General features: G+C 45.4%; 1 protein-coding gene across 1 annotated transcript in view; it reads left to right on the forward strand.

Annotated features, from left to right (window-relative positions):
- LAD1 (ladinin 1) overlaps positions 1-24,626 on the forward strand; it is a 225,579-nt gene that overhangs the window by 113,657 nt on the left and 87,296 nt on the right. The window contains exons 4-6 of the mRNA XM_069633635.1: positions 10,014-10,618; positions 19,041-19,326; positions 22,042-22,155. Of these exons, the coding sequence (XP_069489736.1) occupies positions 10,014-10,618; positions 19,041-19,326; positions 22,042-22,155 (1,005 nt within the window). The remainder of the gene's footprint in view (positions 1-10,013; positions 10,619-19,040; positions 19,327-22,041; positions 22,156-24,626) is intronic.

A 24,626-nucleotide genomic window follows, 5' to 3' on the forward strand; every position in this document is an offset into this window, starting at 1 on the left:
GGAATTATGTTGATCATGTGCAATAGGCAATGGTGAAATGCATATAGATAAATTGAGTGCCACAATGGTTCAGAAGTTAGCTCAGTGTGCGAAGCACCCATTGCTGAGATAGGTGTTCATATGCAAAATTAGAGTATCACATTCCAGCAAGGCTGGTTGAGCCTTTCCTATGTCTGAGGTTTATAAACCTGCCTGCATATGTACTTGGTTTTGCAAAACAACATCTACATTTATCAGCAGTGCACCTGTACCAGATAGGGGTTGCTATAAAACCTAACATATCACGCGTATGGTGAAGTTTTAGAAATTGGTTTGTTCAGATGGGGTGTTGTAAAACCTAGGCAATCACCTCCAATGATGTTTGTATCCTGAATTTGCCAGCAGACGATACAGTGATCCTGGTCAAACCATCTAATATATCTTACATTACGGTACTGTCTTCTGTGAGGTTTGCCTTCTTGCATGCTGCTGGTATCGTTTAGCCCATTACTTGATCTTTCATCTTATGTAGGCCATTTGGGTGGAAGGGTTGGTAGACAGAAGAGAGCAGACCATATGTTGCAGTCCTCAGGCAAGCATATTGTAAGGTCTGCTTGTTCGACACAAAAAATGGATACCTTTTTGGTAAAAGTCAAAGGTTTTTAAGCACGTTTATAAATGAAATGTCACAAGCCATTGTTTTGGAAGTATTTAAAGCTTTAAAATACAAAAGGCAAACCCAGATTAAATTTGTTAAATAACATCGATTGTTATGCTGGTTCTTAATTACTTCCCTTGATGATGGAGAGAATGAAGCTAGAATCATTCCTATTTTGCATAACACCCTTCTATAATATTTTGTTTAACAATGGTCATGTTTGGTAATGTGATTTGTGTACTATCCAAGTCCGTTTTTTAAATAAAATGAGATTGTTTTAGTTCATGGTATGAACTGGAAAATAAAGTGTTCAAATGCGGAAATTGCAGAGTTGGCACAAATCCCAGCTTCACCCCTTCACACCTTAACCGATGTGTGATCCTGGGCATCTCATTTAATCTTGTATTGCCTAACCTCTCAATATTGCCTGTCCCTAAACCTTTCAAAATTGTCAGCCCTTCTGAGTGATTTCCTTCTCATGGTATGATCTTCAAAAAAGCCTTATTCATGGTTTCACTGTGTTAATAGTGAGCATATTTATATCGCACACCACAGGCCTTTGTTCCTTTGATATCTAATGGCAACACTATTTGAAAACCATATCCCACTTCTAATCTCTGTCTGGATAAAGACACCTTCCTGGTAGCTTCTAATCTACCTCCACTATCCATGCTACGGAATGTGTAGAGTTCTCCTTCCTTCCAATTGGTGGTCTCTATCCATGCATGAGCACTTTTGCATTCTGTGAGGCAGCTAATGTGAGTTCCCTGTCTATTATGGGTTACATGTACCTTTTACATACGGTTCTGCATTAATACTACATCTACCTTCCTGGATGTCATTGATCAAAAGTATCCTGTATGTACTAGAAAGGTAACCCCTTTGTTGACTGCAGGCCGAACCGGGCACCGTCTGGCTATCCAGCCACCCTGACGCCCTCACCTGGGAGGATCAGCCCTCAACTTTCGGAATTCACCTTCAAACTTAATTGGCCTTGAAAAAGACTAAGGTTGAAACGCGCGTCGGCTGTGTTGTTGTTTTTTCACCATTTCAAAAAATGGTCATTCATTAATACAATGATGCTCTTTTTGGTGCCAACCAACCAAGAAATAAATAACGCTTGTAATGACAAAACAATAAGACGTGATCATTGATTTTACCAACTCGCACAAACTGTGACACTATGGACTAACATATCCAACCAGCGCCAAACTGATCCATGGATTTGTCATCCCCACAAAGCATCTAATCAAACAGGAACCTTGGAGTTGGTCCTTAGACAAACCAGGATTAAGGCTGCAGGTAGATCTAGTAAAAAGCAACAAGCAGGTGCACAGGAGAGAGGGAGTCCCGACACCTTAACTCCAACCATTGTTAAACCATAAATATGCTTATTATGCTGTGAGACAGCATATCAACCTATAGGTTGTGAGCGCGACAAGTGGGTGTGGGGGGCGCAACCAGTATTCTTGATCCCTTAATTCCTTTGGTTTGGTGGAGGGGGGCCACAAAGATGTCTGTGCCCAGGGCCCCAAAAGTTATTAAGATGGCCCAGACTGCAGCATGCGCCTAGTGCGTGCATCCAGACCTTAATGTTACAACAATGTAACAGCATGGATTAGTCCATCTGTTTGAAGATATAAGAAACTTTGACTCAACAACGCAGTATACGACATGATTTATGTTAACCAGTGCTTTAGCGAGTGTGCACTTTTAAAGTTTCACTTAAGTTGGTTTTAGTATAGGGACATCGACTCTTGTCTTTCCCGGTTAGATAGGCGGTGCACCTGCGCAAGCTAGGGACACCACGCTCACTGGGTTAGGCAAGTGTTTCTTGAGGGACATAACAGGTTTAACATTAAGTGCATGTGAATAGTTGTTCGCCCTCCATCTTTACCCACACTCTCTACCCACATGACTCTTTTGCCCTCCTTCTCTCCCAATCCAGTACGGTCCCTCTTTAACAAATATCCTAATACTTACTCCGCTGAACAACCTCAGCATAACCGGGGAACTTGGCAACCCAACATCACCCCAAACTTCACTCAGCCCCTCTCGCTCCAACTTCATGCCCCAACTCTCTCTCTTAACAACCCTCCTCACCACCGTGCCCCCCTCTTCAGAACACTCACCCGCCTCTGGGGTCCCATCTGAAACCCCTTCACACACTCTCCTTCCTCTACCCCATACCATACCCGACTTTCACCCAAAACCCCTTACATCACAAACACTCTTTCCACAAACTCCCCTCCCAACTCCACACTCCACCAGGAGGCCATCCACTGGGGGACCCCCTCCTCTACCGTCTCAACCCACCTCTCCCAGCCCCCTCACACTTGTATTCCAGAGGGCGGACCCCCCCATATCTTCATCTCTACTGCATTCTAACAATACTACAGCTGCCGCCATAAACGAACAAAGCATATTTAACTCAATCACTTCTGGAAACCCAGACCTCCTCTTCATCACAGAAACATGATTCTCTGACGATTTTCGACCGATCGCACACAAGTATTTACCACCTGAATACACACTCATCATCCACAATAAAGCTAGCGGAGACCACTCTACAAACCTCACTATCTCTCACTTCGAGGTACAGTCATACAGCACAGACTGTGAGTTGCTCCTAGTTAAATTCATAATTACCCCTCATTCACCCACAGTTTCCTGCTCATCTATAGCAGGCCACCCTGCTACAAAAGGCATTTGCTAATCCTCTAAGGGACTCCCCAGTGGCCATCCTGGCATGAGTGTAATTTTAGGGGGGACAAAGGTGTTTGTCCCCCAACTTTCGTGGCACAACATTTTGTTCCCCTCATTTGGCAGGGCCCTCTTTCCTTTAGATGTCATGTCCCAACATACATTTTCAGCACAGTTACTCTGCACAATCCTGGTCTCCCACCCCTACTTCACCCTATTGGAAGACCTCAACATTTGTTTCAATGCCCCTCACAACCTCAGGACATGACCACTCTTGGAGAACCTGGAAGCCCTCAACTTGACTCAGCAGGTAACAGCTGCCACCCACACAGCAAGACACACTCTTGATGCGATCTTCAGGGAAAGTCAAGAGTTAATGTCCCTATACTAAAGCTTACCTAAGTGCACACTCTCTAAACCACTGGTAAACATAAACATGCAATCTTCAGCCCCTCGAACCTCATCTCGGCTCTTCCCCTAAGATCACTCATATGGTCGGACCACGTAGTCAATTTCTTCCTTCTCCTGTAACCCACCCCTCCTCTATGAATGACTAACAATGGACCATTAACCCATGCCCCTCTCTGCAATAAGGTCATAATAACCCCAGACCTCACCAACTCCCTCCTTTCCTCATTCCCCCCACTCCCTACCAGCCGAAGGAGGAACACCTCCATTGACCAATTCGACTCCTGGCTATCCAACACACTCCTACCTCTCACCCCTGGAACATTTAACCTTCAGGGGTAATGCAAAACACGGAACCACTCCCTTGAACGTAGATGGTGCTCCGACCCCAGCCCTTAAAATAAAACAGCTTGCGCCCATCAATACCATATATGCAAAGCTGAAATCCCCAAGACCAAAAAATCCTTTTACACTGACAGAATATCTAATGCCCGCAACAAAAGCAACGAGCTCCACAAGATTATCACAGAATTCATGGCCCTCCCTGCACTTCTCCCCCTACACACGTCTCCCAATCTCTCTGGGATGACCTCTCCAACCATTTCTACAACACGACACTAGAAAAAACCCTCACACAACAATAAACTGGCATCACTCCACCCACTCTAGTCACTCACCCAAATGAACCCACCAACCAACCGACCCCCTCTCCTATCTTCCCTTCTTTCTCTCCCATCTCTAGACCCAAATTCCTTAAATTACTGACAGAGCCATCATCGTATCCCTGTATGACCCCAGTCCCCCCTCCCCTTTAAAGATATCCTCACCTCTACTTGTGCAGGCAACAGTGCAAGAGTGACCCTTACCTCTTTCCTCGCCTCAGGCATCTTCCCAGCAGCTTTCAAAGCATCTCACATCCAACCCCGCCTGAAAAAACCTCACTTGACTCCAACCTGCCTGCAAACTACAGACCGATCACCAACACCCGTTTCCTAGTCAAACTCACTGACCGCACAGCCTACTCCCAGTTCAGTACCTTCACGGAAGCCAACCTCCTCCTCGACCCCTGCCAAACTGGCTTCAGACCACTTCATGAAACTGAATCATCACCATTCTCCATATGGATGACCTCAAGAACACAGCAGACACAGAGGGCTGTGCTCATTTTCCTTGGCCTCTCAGTGGTCTTCGACACCATCAACCACAGCATCCTCATTGACAGGCTCCACTCCCTTGGCATTGGGGACACAGCACTAAGATAGCTCTCCTAATTCCTTACCAGCAGACACCAAATCACTGACCTCTCTCCTTTCAGTTCTACCACCCACCCTATCAGTAACAGAGTCTCCCCAGGTATATGCTTTTCTCCTCTACTCTTCAAACTCTACATCTCCTGCACTCCTCTGCTCACACAACCTTACCTGCTACAATTATGTCAATTATACACAAATCGTCTTTACCAAGTCAGTCTCCACCCTCACCCATACCTCGCTTCCTATCTCACCGACATTGACCGTTGGATGACGGTCAACCAACTCCTGCTTAATACTGGAAAAAAAAGAGGTCATGATCTACGGAAAATAGCCCTCTTCTCGCAATCCCACCCCCCGTCCTCCCTCACTAGGCCACCTCCAGCTGTATCCGCCACAGTCAAAAACCAGGGCTGCACGATGAACACTGAACTGACTTGATCACACCACATTAAGACTGTGACCAAATCATACTACCTATACCTCCTCATACTCAGACGCATCTTCTCTTACCTCTCCGACCCCTACCGAGTGACTGCAATAATGTGTATCATCCTCTGCCGACTAGACTACGCCAATTCTCTCTACCTCAACGCCCCCTGCCTACCAACTCAAAAAGCTCCTAAGAGTTCAGAACCCTTGCAGCCAGGCTCCTCCTCACCCTCGGCCATAGAGAGCACATCACCCCTGTCTTCCGTACCGTCCACTGGCTCCCAGTCAGATGACCTGTCACTTTCAAAGCCATGTGCATCACTCACCAAGCCCTACACAAGTCAGGCCCAAAATACCTTCAACAGAAAATCACCCACTAACACCCAAATAGAAACGTCTGCTCAGGCACTGCTCTGTTACTAGTGATCCCCCCTTCAAATCAACCAGAATTGGAGGCACCACCTTTATCCGTCCAAGCCCCCTCAATCTGGAAACTCTATGCTTCTTAGCATCTGATGTATAGAGGCCCACCTAGCCTTCTGAAGGGCCTCTAAACCCTGACTAACCCAGCCCTCCTTCTCAGGTATTCAACCCAGGATGATCATACAATCACCTAATGATGGCAAGAATGTGTGCCTAACTAACCCAAGCCACAGATACAAAACCAAGGAGCCAGGAATAACATATAAGTACAACCCCCCCAACCCCCAAAACTATGGGAAATAGCGAAAACAGGCTTGCCAATGCATTGCACCTACACTAATTCTTAAAGGTAGTCATGGTATTGCATTGGATGAATTTTGAGGATAGTTAATATACTGCAACTGCATGAACACCGAGAGTAGACAATGTAACATATTTAGTTCCATTCCCTTTAGGATAACCTATGTTTTGCCCTTACATGAATCGGATGTAACCAATGTAATGCACTTAGATGATTTTTGAGGATAACCAATTTATTGCACTTACATGAATCAGATGTAACCAATGTATTGCACTTAGATGAATTTTGAGGGTAGCCAAGGTACCGCATTTAACTCAATTTCAGAATAGCCAATGCTTGTGAACCTGGACGAATTTGAGGATAACCAATGTATCACATCTAGATGACTGTCTGAGAGGAGGACGGTATTGCATCTAGTGAATGTGTAGGTTTTAGCTGCACCCTGAATTCAGCCTTTCTGAATTTATCTTACTCTACGCAATCAAAAACAAGCCAGGACAAGTGGGTATGTATGTAAATTCACTCTTATAGAAACTAGCTTAAGGCGCTGCCATACACCCGCATGCATCTCCTATCAGACACTACTTCAAGACACATTGCAGAGCATACCTGCCATAAGAATGCATCTATCCCCTACGAGAAAAACACGGTCAAGCTGCACGCATAACAGTCTTTCTCCTGCTCTCACATTCTCCCCAGACTACATCTCAGCACCCATCCACCACACACCCTACACAGAAAGCACATCACACAACACCTCTGCCATAAGAATGCATCTATCCTGCATGATAAGAATTTGGTCTAGCAGCACACATAATGCCTCTCCCGCTCTCACACACTCCCCACCCTGCCTCTCAGCACCCAATCCACACTCCCCACTCAACATGGATGGCTACCCCAACCTACTTCCGTATGACCCAAAAACAGTGCACACATTTAAATATCTCTGGCAACTTTCCCATACCTGGACTTCGGTGCCTCAAGGGCGTTCAACCTACAGCACGTTGGGACCATACCAATGTTGAAAGGTGCTATACAAATGACTGATGATGATGATTTATATCTGGACTCTACTGGAACTCAAACCACAATCCATGATTCTAGCCATGATAAATGGTGTCAGCACTCCTATTTCTGTTTGCCCACGATCTGCGTTACAGCCTCAGAAAGTAATGACCCGTATTCCAACAATATTAATTTCGAGATCTTGTAAACAAGATCACATTTCCTGGAACCGTTTCAGTATTCAGAGGCTTCTGCCAAAATTACAGAATTAGCGTGTAGGCCCCCACTCTGCAGTATCCATGCTACTGCACTTTGCTGGCGCTTAGTCTCTTCTATGGGTCAATCTCAGCCCCTTTTTGAAGGCCAAGTTCTTAGTGACATTCCTAGATTACGAAATTGCAGCAATAATGGTTCTTTTCCCACAGGTCAGTTTCTGCATGTTACCCTATTACCATTCTCTTCCCAGCCAGTCACACTTCAATTTCAATACTTCGGGGCACTTTATCGCCCCCTGAGCTATTTCGGTCTTGTGCGGCTTCATTTGCGACATATGCCCTCTAGCTTGTAGCTGCGCCGATGACATTCAAATCCTTCTCTAAATGCATTAGACATTGTTCTCCCAGCAAGCCTCTTTAAAGGCCCTAAGCGTCAAGCATACTCCAGCTCTTGAGCAGAGATTTTAGGTTTATTAATGCCAATCAAAGAACAATAGCTCTATTGCTCTTGATATTCGCCAATTTAGATAAGCGCAAAGCAGTTTACCTGGTAATTGAGGTTCCCTGCGGCTATGTCTGCGACACGTGCAGTGTGTGCAACCTTGCCTCATCACAGGAAAGAGTATATATGATCAAAAGTTGTCTATATTGACTCCATTATTTTGCATTCCCTTGACGGGGAGGGTGTAGAGCCTTGCTCACGGCCTCACCCATGTTTAATTTTACAAAATGTTGTCCTAACCTTTTTGTGCAAATATTACAATTTGTAGGGCTCTCTCCTACTCAGTGGCCCCACAACATCTTAGGGCACCTTGTCTCTGGTGATTCAGTGTAAGAAGAATGAATAAGCCTTTTGAACAGTTTTTAATATTTATGGTCTACAATAGCACTTCGTCCAACAAAATGGCTGTGCGAAGGTGAGATCTGGCAAGAACAGATCAATCTGCCAGGTATAATTCAAGCACATAAATGTTATCAGAAACTACTGGCGCACAAGGCGCGCACCTTGCGTAGCCGCTGCCCTCCAGAAAATGCTCATTCACTGTCCTATCAAAGAAGCTATTTTCAGAATAGCCTGCCAACAGAGGGCCCATACCACCATCCTCTGAGGGACCAAACCCCAGTGTTTCATGTCTACACACCTCCACTGATCTTGCCAATGGGATTACAAAAAAGGTGCGAAGAATCCTCTTTGACAAATTTTTCATTGAGTATTCAGTTCGATAAAGCAGAAAAATTAATATTGAGTGTTAAGAAAGGTTAGAAATGTTTAGTTCATTGGTCAATATCCTACATCCATGCCAACCTCAAAAACACATATATAGCCTTCCGCTAGCTCTGACAATGGCTACCATATAATGTTTGATTTTGAATAAATGCCTTATCATTCGTTAATGGCGCAAATCCCTCTAGTATACTCCGATGGAAGATAGGAAGAGATTTGAGACACTTTGTGCCATTCATGAAGCCTTCAGTGGCAACCGGACAGATAGTTCAGACACGTGCCCTCCACTACACCCATGCACAAAGTCTCTGATCCAGCCACACCTTTACCACCCCTGAGACAAGCTCAAAATGACTAAACAAGGAGGGAAACCATCTCAGCGGAAGGTTCCCAACTCTGAAACATGCTCAACCCATCGTTAAAAGGGCCCTTCAGAACTATCAGGCCTTCAGAAATAAATGTAAATACATTCCTTTTCAAGCAAACCTTCTCGATATAGACACACAACCTCTTCACTCCCAGAAACCTGGAAACGCAGGCCTTTAAAACACATCTGCCCAGGTGCCCCAACTTCTAAGGACCCAGGCGAAAGCACCTAGAATGGCCTTCATAAATCATTTTGAGTAGTGCCTGCCTGAGATGTATCTATGCAAATAAAATGGTTACATCCGGTAAACATTATCAAGTGAGAAACACGCAGATTCTTGGCTTCAAAAGTACTCTGAATTTCTTGCAAGAAGACAAGGTCGTTCTCAAAATAACAAACAGGTAAACTCATGCATGTTTTATGTTTAAGGTGGGAGTGTGGGAACCCCTATACTGAGAGCGATAAGTCAAATAACCTGTTCTATGGAATCTTTTCCACTCAGCAGGGTCTACAACCACATTTTAGCTCACTGCTCCCTTCACAGAGGAGACATGTCCATGTGTGTAAAAGTCTTTGTCCCACCCACAAGGGCAGTCCAGCACTGAAATGCTAGGCAATTCTCCTCTGAACAAGAGTAGCAGCAGTAACACCAGACACCTGTTTCAGCCTTGTTGGGCTGCCTCAGGGAGGTGGTGCTGAGCCTCTCTAAGGCACAGTGAGCAAGGGGCCCATGTCTGAGTGGAAGAAATTCCTTAGAACAGGATATTTGAGCCATGTTCGTTCTCAGTAGAGGGGCTCCCACACTCCTTTGTAGTACTGCTGTTTATGTTTAATGCGGCAATAGTTCTACACCATATAGTGGCCTGGTTGGAGTCAGAACTTTGTGTTTTAGGGAAATATAAGGTGCTGCATACAATGTATAATTCAGTAGAGACTGCTATGTCAGATCTATGAGAAAAAACAACCCATGTGTCCTCTCCTCCTCCTTATAAAAGTGCTGGCTCACATAACTGTGTTACCAATACTTTCTTCTCTTCTTTCCAATAGACAACCACTGAAGATCGAAGAAGAGCTGGGCGATCGTGCCTAAAAATGTCCAAGGCTGCTCCAACCAAACCAGGAGGACTCACCAGCACAGTGATTGACCCTGTAACAACCAGTCTTGCTGCCCCGGTCAAAGCGGCCAGATCGTCCAGCCCTACAAGATCCAACAGCCCCTCTAGATCCAACAGTGTATGCTCATCAAACAGTGGGAATGCACCAAGCAGCAACAGTGGAACCAATAACATTGATGGGGCGAGCAGCCACAATAGGTCCAGTGGTCACGCCAGCCCAAGCCATCATGATCAAGCAAAAAAATGTGATGCAACAAAAACCCTCAACAGTCCCACCAGCCGGGAAGAACCCGCAATCCACAGAAGACCTGCAAGTGTGTCTAGTTCTGTGACACTTTCTCTGCCAAAAAGGCAAGCCGAGGCTAAAAGCCTACCTGGACCCATCGTTAATACTCTGTCGAATGACTCTTCTAGCCCTGGCAATGTCTTGAACCGAAGCATATCTGCAACCGGGCTGAATAGCCCTGCTGGCCTCACAAGCCCCACTTCCATTTCCATAACGCCATCACCAACACACAAGTCCCAGGTGTTTGTCAGGTAAATGAAAACTCATGATTGCAATTTAAGGTTATAAAATGACCATCAACTCAACTGTAAAAGGTACATATCAGGGCTGGTTGCATGTGAATATATAATCAGATGGGCAATTGTGCTTCTATGGAATGTTTGAAACGTTTGATCCTGTAGTACAATTTTTTGCAGAAGTTAAATGCTTGGGTAATTCCTTCTAATGTCACTCCACATCATATTACATCAGGGTTGTCCAACTCCAGGCCACGAGGGCCAGAATCCTTACGGGCTTTCAGGATATCTCTCATTAATATTCATGAGAAGAAATATGCATACATTTAGAATCAGTGAATGCAAATGTATCTCATGAATATTAACGCCGGGTGTCTTGAAAATCCGACAATGGATCCGGCCCTGGAGACCTGGATCTGTACAACCATGTATTATTACACGAATGGGTGTTTTAAAATTACACCCACTGACAAAAGGCTCTAGGAAGCTTCCATCCCAACCCGTTTTAGTGTCAGCCTTTGCACAACAAGCCCTGAATCCACATCTGGGCACAGCCCTTCCCGCTGAAGGAGACTCACAATGGACACCAGACAGTGAGGGCTGCTACTCTTCAGTGTCTGCGCATTAGTGCACAGGAGTGGTCTGGATAGATGGTCTTTTGACCTGCAATGATGGAAGTGGCCATGTTGTGGGTTGCACACAGCCCTCATTGCTGTTGGATGTCTTGGCCAACAGCCCACCTCCTGTTTTCTTTAGGGTTCGTGTCTTCCTATCAGCCTGTTCCCATCCCTTCCCTCTGTTGATTAATTCACTTTCGGGTTGATTCCTTTGTCAGCCCACTGAGATCAGATCAAGTCGCTGCATAAGGACTCACAGTTCTGTGCCTTGTGCATTTTCTGCTATTGCCATTGCACTGGCTCGTCTCAAATAGGAATAACAGTACTCAAGCAGTGGAGTAACTTGGTTGAAATGTTTGGTAGGGGGCATAATATCTAAAGGAAAGGAGAACCTGCCAAATAAGGGGGACAACATTGTGTGCCACGAAAGTTGGGAGCAACAAATACCCTTGTGTCCCCTTAAAATTACGCAAGTGTTTCAGAGTGCGACAAGGCAAGGGAGGGGAACAGGGGAGATCAAAACAACGATCTTACTAGGCCAAGTGACATTGAGAATGCGCTAGTGCATGGGAGAGGGGGGGGCGGGAAAAGTGCATGGAAGGGGGAGAGGTGGAAAGTGCGAAGCAGAGGAGAAACAGATAAATAACAATAAATAAATAATAAAGGCAACAAACAGTGGTAATGCAGCCAGCAATTACAAGTGCTAGGTTTAAGGCAGCAGACAGGGTAGGTCTGATAAGTGCAGGAAGAAAAAGGGTGGGCTGTATGGGTACAGATACAGACCCCAGTGCAAGGGGTGGCCCGGAGGCAGTGCGGGAGGGTGGCAGGAAGAGCAGGTACCTGGGACCAAAGGACGGAAGGTGGCCGGGTGAATGGTGCCAAGAGAGAACAGATCAGCAGGGGAGAGGGGGAGCAAAGGCAGAAGAAAAGAGGAAGGTCTTGAGGTGCTTCGGGAACCGGAGATGGTTCTCCTCAAGTTTTAGAGTGGCAGGGAGGCTGTTCCAGAGGGAGGCCCCAGCCGAAGACAGAGATCTACCCCCAGCTCGTTTCTTAGAAAAACGACTGATTCTGAGGGAGTTGGAGGTAGAGGAGCGAAGAGCTCGAGAGGGGAGGTATTTGCGGAGGGATAGCTGAAGGTATTTTGGACCCAGGCCCCACAAAGCCTTGTGGACAATGCAGAGAGTTTTGAATTTAATCCTTGCATCCACTGGGAGCAAGTGGAGAGACTTCAGAGCTGGAGAGATACGATCCCAGGGTTTGAGGCCAAGGACAAGTCTCGCAGTCCTGTTCTGGATTAGTTGCAGAGGGCAGAGAGTAGAGGCAGGTAGATTTAGAAAGAGGCTGTTACAATAGTCCAAGCTAGAGAGAACCAGAGTTTGGGATACCATGAGCTTCTGGGGGAAGGAGAGGAAAGGAAGAGTACCTCTGAGGAGGTGCAGTCGAGATTTTGACTTTTTAGAGACCTCAGAGATGTGGGCGAAGAAGGAAAGGGAGGAGTCAAAGATGACCCCGAGGTTCTTAGCCTCGCAGGTGGGGGTAGGAGGAGGGCCAAGGGAGGCCGGCCAGAGAGTGAGGGGAAAGGATGGTGAAGGTGTGCCAATGAGGAGGATCTCTGTCTTGCTGGCATTCAGGCAAAGATCATTGGCGGCACACCAATCTTGAATGGCAGTTAGGCAATCAGAAATGAGAGAGGGAGTGGAGGTGGCAGAGGGCAGCCTGAAAATGAGTTGAGTGTCATCAGCGTAGCACTGGAAATTTGAGCAGAAAATGGCAATGCAGTGGGCGAGAGTTGCCAGGTATTGGTTGAAAAGCCAGGGCGAGAGGTTAGTCCCCTGGCGAACACCACAGGTAGAGAGGACGAAAGATGAAAGGAAGGACCCAAGTTGGACCTGGGAAGGTCGAACTGAGAGGAAAGAGGTCAGCCAGGCCAGAGCATGATCAGTGATATCCAGGTTTTCAAGGAGACGGTTGAGCAGGATGGTATGGTTGATCGTGTCGAAGGCAGAAGAGAGATTGAGGAGGATAAGGACAGAGGGAATGTTAGAGTCAAGGTTGGAGAGCAGATCTTCACGAATGTTCAGAAGAGCAGTTTCCGTGCTTCTGGCAGCTCTGAATATCAATGTGGTCCTTGATGGTTTTAGAGGAACAGGGATTAACCTGTTTTGAAGAGGCTTTCATAGATCGGACTTGTCTAGCAACCTTGTCATGGGTGAAAAGAGGAAAGGACGAGAAGGATGATGGCTAAAGGAGGGTCAGCAAGCACAGATGGAGAGGGAAGAGGAGGGCTGTGGGTGGAGAGGGTGGACAGGATGTCCTGGGTTTTTGAAATGAAGTGAGAGGCAAGGGCATTGCAAAGAGCCTGGGAAGCAAGAGGAGGGGTAGAGACTGCAGCAGGGTTGGCCAGCTCCTTGCAGATTTTAAAGAGTTTGGCCGAGTTGTTAGATGCCGCAGAGACACAAGCTTTAATGTGGACTCTCTTCTTGGTGAGGACAGAGAGTCGGTATTGCCTTTGTAGCAGGCGACAGGCCAGTTTGTCAATGGATGAACAGGATGTCCTCCATTTCCTCTCAGCTGCCCCACACTTATGTTTAAGTGTAGCTAGGTCAGAGTCATACCAGGAATTGCACTTGGCTTGGGACTTCAAACGGATCCTCATGACAGGGGCAAGAGCATCAAGCGTATCAGAAATTGAAGAGTAGAGCAGAGACAGGGCTGTGTCAGGATGTGAGACAGCCAAATGTGGAAGGGGGGGAAGCAGGGGGGTAGGAAAGTTGTGGCAAAAGCCTCAACTGACACACGCTTCATGGGCCGGATGTCCTAGAAGGTAGATGGCAGTGTTGGGGTCGGCTTGGCTTGGGGGGAAGAGAGGGAGAGTTGAGAGCAGGGAGTGATCGCTCCAGGAGAGAGGAGTGGTCAGAGGGATGTAGAGGGGGAGGTCAGAGGAGATCAAAACATCCAGTGTGTGCCCTGCAGAGTGAGTCAGCCCAGAGGGGAGGATGGACAGGTAGAGGGAGTTGCAGAGGTCACGGAAGAGTATAGAGGAGGGGCAAGGAGAGTCTAAATGTATATTCAGGTCCCCGAGGTGGAGGAGTTGAGTGGTAGAGGCCAGGAGGGAGGAGGAGAGGTCTGCCCACTCAGGGAGAAATGAGGTGATTTGACCAGGAGGCCGGTAGATGGTAACCACAGTAAGGGAATGGGTAGGCGAGAGAGAAAGCCTACAGACAAGGCATTCAAAAGAGGAGTAGGTCTGAGTGGGAATGATAGAGGCAGGAATCCACTCAGGAAAGATCAGAGCTATCCCCCCCCCCCCCCCACCAGACCGGGAGCATCTGGGTGCTGAGAGGATCTTGTAGCCATCAGGGAGAAGAGTGTCAAAGCTCGTGACAGAGCTGGCCGTGAACCATGTCTCAGTAAGGCCAAGGACATCAAGGTCTAGTTCTTCATGGAGGTGGCAGATGTCAGAGGAGTGTTTGACGGCAGGGCTTTTTGCTTTGGCTGCCGTACCCCCATCTGCACACAATGCCACCATTGCAAATAGAAAAGGGAAAAGGGGACAAAGTCCCATTTCTATTTGCTATGGGGGCAGTCATCTTGTTTTTTATGTTTGTTGTTTTTACTGGAGGTTAGGCACATATAATATGCTTAGAGCCCTCTCCTGGCCCAAAAACGTAAGCTATTCGCACCCTGCATGGATCCCCAGAGTGCGACTAGCTATAGCTCACATGTATGGAGACTTACAAGACAGTTAATGGCCCTGAGCTGATTGCTTGCCGAGGCCCTTGCTTCACTCAGACATACCTAGGCTCACTCTGGTGGTCCATTACTGGCTATGTACGCCCCCAAATTCAGGGGTGATAGCTATAATCCTACTCCTTGGATACTATAAAACACAGGGGATAGAGTTGTCCCGTTTCAGTACTCTCAGACTCTGGAAAGAGCCTCCTATCCCCACTTATGCCTTGGGGGACAAGTCTCTTAAAGGAAAAATGTTCCTACATGTTTTTCATGTATGTATGTAAAGTATAGGTTTCTTAGTGAGTGCTTCGTAGTGCATTGAAGCCGAAGGAGGAGAAGAAAGCGGGGTGAGATTGGAATAGTAATAGAGGAATGACAGTGAAAATGAACCAGGTGCAGCGGTAAGATACGGCTCACGGAGGACAGTCAGACAGGGACAAGTGCAGAGAGGTCACGGGAAAGTGGTTCCCTCGCAACAGTGCCTGGATAAAGAACCACCCTGTTCCCTGGTTCCCAGCAGAATCGATACATTTGTACCTACTGTGCCTAGCACTGACATTATTTGTAGTCAGGGAGAGCAGGTGAAACTGACAGGTACAGGTCCCCTTCATTTCAGTTCCCTATTTAGGCAGGACTCCTGGGTGTACCCTACTAAACCGAGGAAGCCGCTTAGAAGGATAAAGAGAACAGTTCTTAAATCCCCCAAAATCCTCAAATCTGGATTATTCAATCACACTCCAATGGGCAGAGCCAAGGCATAGGAATATGGGGCAGACAGGACAGAAGTACACATTAGAGGAAGCTCAGTTGTGAAGGTATTTGCTGGAATAGCTCCCTCAAAGTTCCGTTCACAAGAATGAATGAAGTCATACATATTAGAGACCAACTCTTGTCTTCCAAAGGGTCAGGACAAGTTATTTGAGAGTCAAAGATCCTCTGCTATTAACTGGATCCGGTACCCAGACTTTTTAGCACCGCATTATTATCAATTTTTTTTTAAATTAAATTTCTTTTTGAACAATACTGGTTGGCGTTTGGGTAAAATAATTTGGAGTGGGGTGCATGTGAGATGGTGGGTTTAAGAGGGGTACCAGAGAATCTCCCCCCAAATTTTGTGGCACAAACACAGTAAAAACTCAGCAGTAAATAAATCTGTGGTGAACAAATCTGAAGTAAAATCACTTAGAATCCTGGATCCTCTTCAAAAGAGTGGCACTATGCAACTCTCTGCTTAGGGTAAATCAGAAGCTATTCTAAGTCAATGGTAAACTTAGCACCTGTGACTCTTTTAAAAGGGCTTTATTCACTCAGCATCCAGATATGGGAGGAATTAATTCGGCCTGAACCAAACTGAGACCTTCCTGTATGAATGTGCATGAAGATCCACACAGATGACCTGAGATCAGAGGGAAAAACCTTGAAATAGACTGATAGTTTTTGACTCAGCCACATCAACCTAGACCTCTTATCCTTTATTTAGAAAACATAATTCAGGTGGACGGCAGAGCACATGTTGTCTCCTTCATGTGCACCCAAAATGCATTGGATATCTCTCTTGAATGTTTGACTTATTGTTTGGTACACTTTCATTGATGAGCTGTCCATCTTCAATCAGCTGAAATAGCTTGATTAGAACCGTGAAGATAATCAAATGGTCGTATTGCTCTCTTCTGTGGAAAGTCATTACATTGTTATTGTATGAAGAGACAAAGCTCCGACCAATCCTTGAAAGTTGGGCACATGCACCTGTGAGATTTGGAAAAGGACGTGGCCAAGACTGATCTTTTCATGTGGGAGATTTTGATGGCAGGAATGACTTGAGATTTTTTATGAGACCTTCTCAACACTATTACCAGGTTGGCTTGCTTGAGTCTTCTTTTCAGTTATGGCTTTATCATCTGCTGGCAGGATGTTTGAATGGTTCTACATAGTTTTGCCAAAGTGAATTACTTCATTGTATTTCAATTCAACAGCATTACTTTAAAATAAAATGTGTTTTTGTTTAAATGGAGGGTTCCCCATACCGCTTTTCCCCACCACTACCACCCCCACCCCTACAATCCCCAACCCCCATACTCCTAACCTTTAAAACACATATACAAAATGTACATCCCCACAAAGTAATGCTGTCAATGTAAATTACAACAAAAGCAATATACTACAGAAAAACCACAGTACACTGGGTCCCCTCCCCTCACCCACTTGTGAGGTAAAAACCTTGGGATAATCTTTGACTCCTCTCTCTCTTTCTCTCCACACATCATGGAGCTTGCCAATAAGTCCCCCTTTCAGCTGCAAATCCTCAGGGGCATTGTACCTTTCCTCACCTTCCCACAGAAGCTCAACGTCTCCAGAACCCTGGTTCTCTCTAGGATGGACTACTGCAACAGCCTCTTCCTCAATCTGCCTATTTACTCCCTTTGCCCCCTTTAACTAATCCAGAATTGAACTTGAAGACTTATCCTAAAGCTCAAGCACAAGGACCGCATCTCACCAGCCCTAATGTCTCTCCACTGGATCCTTGTGACCGCAAGGATCAGTTTCAAGACACTTTGCATCATCCACAAGGCTGGCTGGGGTCTGGGACCTCTCTACATCCAGCTCTCCCTCCCTAAATACCTCCCAGCAGAGTCCTTTGGTCCTCTTGTTCCAACTCTCTGCAGTCCAAATGTATCTCCAAGCACATAGTGGGAGGTATATCCCTTTCCTCGGCTGGTTACTCCCTCTGGAACAGACTCTGTGCTGCCCTGAGACTTGAGCCAGATTTTCTTAAATTCTCAAGACTTTCCTTTTCTTCTCTGCCTTCCCTAACCCCCTCCTGTGCTAACTCTCACTCTGCGATAGGGGCCTGGTCTCTTCAGAGTCATACAATAGCCAGACCTCCCCCCTACCAGTCCTCCCAGCATCACTTGCCAGCACTTGGCCTTGGGCTCCCTTTCCAGGACTAGCCGAACCTGGTCCTCCCTGTCCAACGCACACATCCCCCGCCTCCACCGCACACATCCTCCCTCCCTCCTCCCCAGGCACTTGCCTCCTTGCCCCACCCAGCATTTGCCTGACCCCACAGTTGTAAGCACACCACTCAGGCACATCTCCCTCTACCCCATCCCACCTGCACTTACCACCTTGTCCTGCAATTGCACAGCAGGATTGTCACAAGGCCAATACAACCATTTTTTTTGTTCTACTTTGTGAATTCCATGCCCCCCCAACCCCATCTTGTGTTGTGGTGCCTGGAAACACTTCTGTATTGGCTCCATACACATGTCCAATAAACAAATAAATAAATAATGCACCATTTTAACCACTGCATTGTTTGACAATGGGATGGAATTTTCCCCATGCAGCTTACACCAGGTCATCCGTTATTGGAGACCCCAATATCCGCGGTCCCTGTCCGTCTCTGTCTCACTATTCAGCTTATATTCAGCAGACTTCACTGTTTGACCAGTAATGGATTGTCAGCATTTAAACATGTATAATGTAGTCTTCAATCTATAAAAATTGTTTCCAAAATGGATCCTTTTAGGGTAATACATAAATAAGGCCATGCACTTATGAAATTTATAACACAATATTACACTATTAAACTAGCAATCTATTTTCATTATCCGTTTCCTTACCTAAAAAGTATTTCTGAAGAATTTGCCTACTCCAAAGACTACAAATTGTCAGTTCCTGCGCTCTTTTCCTAGTGTCCGAACCTATTACTAATGCCATCCATTCTGGGACACATAAATGGTTCTCCTCTAAAAATGGCAGAGTTCGTTTTTATCCTTGTACTGCTAAATCAATGAAACGCCAAAAATACTTAATTATGAAAGAAATCCATATGGTTGGTCAAAATGTCCTTTTTTAAGAAAACACTACAACCGAAATAATAAATAACTTCCAGTTAGTTTTACTTTCTACCTGGAACATGTCTTTATTTTCATTGTTGACTTCACATTCTATATAAAATAAGTAATTTGTCCATCTTCAATTATAACACAGAACTAACAGCAATCTAACCCATTGTATCTCTTATTGAAAAACATCTTTCCCCATTGTTAAATGCATGTCTAATATTGATGATATATTTTTAGCGCAATTAAAATATCCCGGAACTCAAGTTTTGATGATACAGATGGGAAAAAAGACAGAAAGCTGGTGAAGCAGCGGTCTGTTGAAAAGATCAAGGAATCCAAATCAGAAGCACAAGGTCTCTCGCCCTTCCCTGAACGGAGTGTCGTAGAAGAAGAGGAGAAGACTGTGCCGAGAAATAAAACAAGACACACCATCCTTCTGCACCTGTCTACATCAGGAGATGACTGGAAGCTGTCTACCATGGGCGATGGACTTCAGCAGTCTGAATCAGGAGAAGAGACCAAGGTAAGCAACCCAGATAGCGAGAGGATTAGACAGAAAATGGGATGTTGATCAAAACTGGCACTGCACCCTCATTCGAAACACCAGTGATGCCAGTTTCCTGATGGGTCTTTCTTTTTAAGGTGCTATCAACTACTACATTGATAGCTCAGACACTAGGGTGATATCTCTTGGTTTATAGGAAAGCTGACTCCCTTTATTCTTAACTCTTTCCTAGCTATCCTATTTCCTTCCCTAGTTTGTGTCAATAATATCACCTTATCTTAGCATATGTTACTCTAACCCCCTTCTTGTTTATCAGACTAGTACAAATCAGGAGAATTAGCAATTACTGGAGGACCTTCAAAATTTGAAGAAGGAAATTAAATACCTTATAATAGGTGTGAGTTCAATTTGTACAAGGAGATGCACATGTATGTCCTTTGGAGCTGTTGTCTTATATGAGTCCTGGCATTCTTCATTAAGATTGAATACATCAACACACACAGGTGGAGTCATATATGCATATCACTAATATGTTTTAAGACATTAGTGACTTTCCAGAGTCACGACTTAGTTTCTTTTTGAAAGATAATTTAATTGGACTACCCTTCTTTTGATATAGTTTGGTTTAATTTCTCAAGTCAACTGGCCCCCACTTCACCAGATCCCAAGTCGAAGATATGTTGAGGTCCAGAAAAACTGTCGCCCCCTAAAGACCTACTGTCACCCTCATAGTAGGTAAACGCAACAGTAAATCCCGTTTTTAAGAGGGAGATAGAAGGTACCCTGTTGGGCTTTTGTTATTACGGTCGCATCTGAATGATTGTTCTTGCTGCAGTAACAGTCTGTGCCTGCCAAATTCTGTGACTGTTGGTCACACAATTTGAAAAGATAACTCCAATATACCCCTGAGCCATACTCCTACTCATTGCTAAATAATTCCCAGCACTGGTCATAAGCCTGAGAATTTAGTCCCACTTGTTTCAGGCTGCAATATGTTAAGTTTTGTTTGCTGCTTATTTATAAAGCGCTAACTAGCCATGTGTCAGTTATCATAGCACAGTGTGCTGTTCAGTGCACTGCTGCACCTAACTAGGTTCTATGAACCCAAAGCCTAAGATTAACATGCATCCTCTCAGTTAATTACTCTTTGCACTGTTTTGTAGAATGATTGAAGTTGTAATCTCGCTCACAATGTTATTTTTTATTATTTCTCTGTATTTGTTGTTCCATTGTACAGCGCCTTAGTGTAAGGCGCTCAATAAATAAATCAATCAATCAATTATAGAGACCAATTGCACTATTAAGAGGTAGTCCTAAAGCTGCACAGAAATGAACAATAAACTATTGGCAGATACTATGTGTCATACTGTGGTGTGTTGTGTGGGGGCTGGATCTCTGGCAAGTGTTAAATGCATAAGGGTCTTGAGGTAGTATTTTATTTATTTCCATTTTTTTCATATGTTTCATTTGCCTTGCAGAAATACTTTGACCATCACTAAAATATGCCCAAACCAGCGTTTCTGCACAAGTCTTACTTAACTGACATGTCAGTATAACACCCAAAATATGAGCAAAAAGTGTAATATTAATATAGTAGATATATTTTATGTGACATCTTTTGCTGCACTAATCTGATTTTGGCAATGGGAAGGTTCAATTGGCATCCTCATGCAGAAAGGCATGTTTAGTAAAAAGGTGATTTGGAAATTGCAGGATAGATTGGTTCTATGTTTTTTTTTTTTGTTGCCGAAGTAGACATCATTGAATTCCTTTTTTTTAATGGGTGGTTTTGCTAACAATATATGTGTGGGGGGGCATCTGCAGCCCCCCTATCTTCCCTATATTTATTATTAACATAAACCCACCCCCACATATGTTTTTGTCAAAATCCATTGGAAAAACTCAATGAAATCTACTTTGACGAAAAATGCTGCAGCAAAATCTCCCATTCCCGGATAGATCAGGATGATGCCATGTGCCCAGTGTTCAATCCCAATGCAGTGCTTAGTGGCTGAAGGAGTGTGGCATGAAGCGCTATGTGAATCATCGATAATAATAGTAAATAAGGATCATTTGATCATTCGGGGATTCATGTTTTTGGGATTATGCAGCTAAAAGGGCATCACTTTGTCTCAACAAAATGGTAAATCATTGGACAAGGATAAACTCTTCTAAACTAATCAGCAGGCTCTTGCATCTATCACACCGACCTTCACGATCCAATTGTCTCCATGCTAAAACCAGCACTATTCTTAATAATTTCATCGTGATAAATAATATTTTTAGATTGCACAACACAAAGAGAATGATCACCACAGCTCAAATTTGTTATTGTTCAAGTAAAAAGTGTGTGTGCTACGGCATGCAGCCATGGCAGCAAAAGATAAACAGCGGATCCAGATACTTATCCCTTGTCAGACAATTTGGAAAAACTAATCCAGGGATTCAGTGTCACATGTTTCACACAATGGCACTTCCATTTGTTTGAGCATTTTTTCTGGTTGCATTGACAGAAGGTTACCCTTCGATCTTGAGGATGGTCCTGTTGTATCTGACCTCAATTAGAGGTAACTTACTTTTTTGACTAATCCAAGACAAATGAGAATTTAAGATCATTTCGGTGGAGGGATTCGTACCTGTAAGTGCCTGTGGTGGTGCTTTTCCTAATGAGATTTCTTACCTGCAGTTTCTCTCACTATGAAGGTTTGAAGGCCAGTTCTACTTCTATTTCAGGACATTGGAATGATTGCTTCTGAGGGGCCTGCTGACTCTGGGGTCACTTCACCCGATACAACAGCAAGCGGCACTGGCCTGAGACGCTTCAGCCCAAGAACAACCTCATTCCGGGTAAGATAATGAAAGGAGTCTAAGAGAAGAACCGGTATGCTGGCCAATGATGAGCCTCAACAGGACCCAATCAAGCGCTGTCCAATGACTATGGTTTCACACTCAGATTAAATAATTAATGCTTGTTTGGTCCTACCTGTAGCAACGACTCCTTCAATTAACAGTCCCTAGATTTGAAGTTAGAAAATCTCAGCATTAGTCCATAAAATTGATTTGGTAAGCAAGCGGCATGACAAACGATATTAACTGTGTTATGGATCACAGGTTTGCTGGGGGGCACTTAAACAGTTTACAAAGCTTTTAGGCCTACATTATATGTTTGGTGGTAGGGGTAAAAGCAGTCAGTGTTTGCCACCAGTTTTAAAGATGTCTCCAGTATTTGCCACCGGTGGTGTGAAAACAAAATCAAAATATCGAGGCAGAGTACCCCAAAAGGAAATACACCGAACACGGGCTACAAAGGAACATACAAAGTACTTTATTTTATACTGAATCCAGTTACAAAAACAGAGCAAAATCAGATAGCTATCGGCCTTCAGTACAACACAACGAACTCCAGCGTGGTTCAGTGTGTTCAGTGAGAGACGCTGTACATTAGAATGCATTGGCTTTTTATACATTTTGTGAGCACCATGTCAAGCCCCACTTCGGGTTAATATTCCATTAATACATCATCGATCTAGGGATCATGCCAAGTCTCGAACAACTGCATATAACTGGTTTGTTTTTAATACATGTATCAACAAGCCTCTACAGAAACTGTGTATTCTGGGATTTTCGCTGTTAGTCTTCTTAAACATTAATACAATGTGCTTAAGCAAGTGTTCTATGTTCAGTATTTGAATACATTGGGCCTCAAATCGGGTTGGGCGGTCCGGAATTAACAGTGGCGGTATACCCGCCACCACTGTTAATTCTGGACCGGCAGATTCCGAGTCCTGCAGGCGGGTGGTGATATTCCCACCAGGTCTGACCTGGCGGGTTGAACACCTCCCGCCTGCAGGCGGACGTGGAAACACCTGCACCATCATGAGATGCTGCCAGTGTTTACAATTCCCCATTCCCATTGAGTCCTATGGGACGCCTCCGTGACTCCCGGGACACCGGGGTCGTAATGCCCTGGTAATTCCGGGAGTCACGGAGGCGGAATGGTAATACGAGTCCGGCGGTAACCAGGTGGTTTAACCGCCGCGGTTACTGCCGGACTCGTAATGAGGCGCAGTGGGCCTCATTATGGGTTGGGCGGTCTGGAATTAACAGTGGCGGTAAACCTGCCACCACTGTTAATTCCGGACCGCCCGATCCCGAGTCCTGCAGGCGGGAGGTGATCTTCCCACCAGGTCTGACCTGGCGGATTGAACATCTCCCGCCTGCAGGCGGACGTGGAAACACCTGCACCATCACGAGATGGTGCCGGTGTTTACAATTCCCCATTCCCATTGAGTCCTATGGGACTCAATGGGAATGGGGATTAACACCATTCCGCCTCCGTGACTCCCGGGACACCGGGGTAGTAATGCCCTGGTAATTCCGGGAGTCACGGAGATGGAATGGTAATACGAGTCCGGCGGTAACCAGGTGGTTTAACCGCCGCGGTTACTGCTGGACTCGTAATGAGGCGCAGTGGGCCTCATTACGGGTTGGGCGGTCTGGAATTAACAGTGGCGGTAAACCTGCCGCCACTGTTAATTCCGGAATGGGGATTAACACCATTCCGCCTCCGTGACTCCCGGGACACCGGGGTAGTAATGCCCTGGTAATTCCGGGAGTCACGGAGATGGAATGGTAATACGAGTCCGGCGGTAACCAGGTGGTTTACCTCCGCGGTTACCGCCAGACTCGTAATGAGGCCCAATGGGAATGGGGATTAACACCATTCCGCCTCCGTGACTCCAGGGACACCGGGGCTTTAATGCCCTGGTAATTCCGGGAGTCACGGAGGCGGAATGGTAATACGAGTCCAGTGGTAACCAGGCAGTTTTACCGCTGCAGTTACCGCCGGACTCATAATGAGGCCCATTGTCTTTATAGTATACTCGTGGATTAGTTTCTTTACACGAATAATCCGTTACACACTGGTCAACGAAGGACAAGGTCTCAGTTCACGACCTCAACAAGTGGCCTGCAGGCAAGTTACATATTAGCTATGTACAGAGGTTAAGGCGGCCATGTTGTATTTTGGTATGACATTGTCCACCATTTTAACTCACAGGGTGACTTTTACAAAGCAAATCCTAAAATGGCGGATTGACCTAAAATGGGGGCTTACATTGATTTAAAGGTCAGGACCTTTCGCAAGCGACTTTCGAGCAGCTTGGCGTAGGCCAATATACATATATTTATTGCAATAGGAGGCATGATATAATTTCTCTTTTGACAAACCCTCCTTTTGGCCAATGCCAAGTGCTAAAACTATTTTGGATCTCCTTGCAAATAACTCCATGCATCATCGTCCATGCACCCTGAATCAC

This window comes from Ambystoma mexicanum, chromosome 13, assembly GCF_040938575.1.
Source record: "Ambystoma mexicanum isolate Mex_15411 chromosome 13, UKY_AmexF1_1, whole genome shotgun sequence".
NCBI lineage: Eukaryota > Metazoa > Chordata > Amphibia > Caudata > Ambystomatidae > Ambystoma > Ambystoma mexicanum.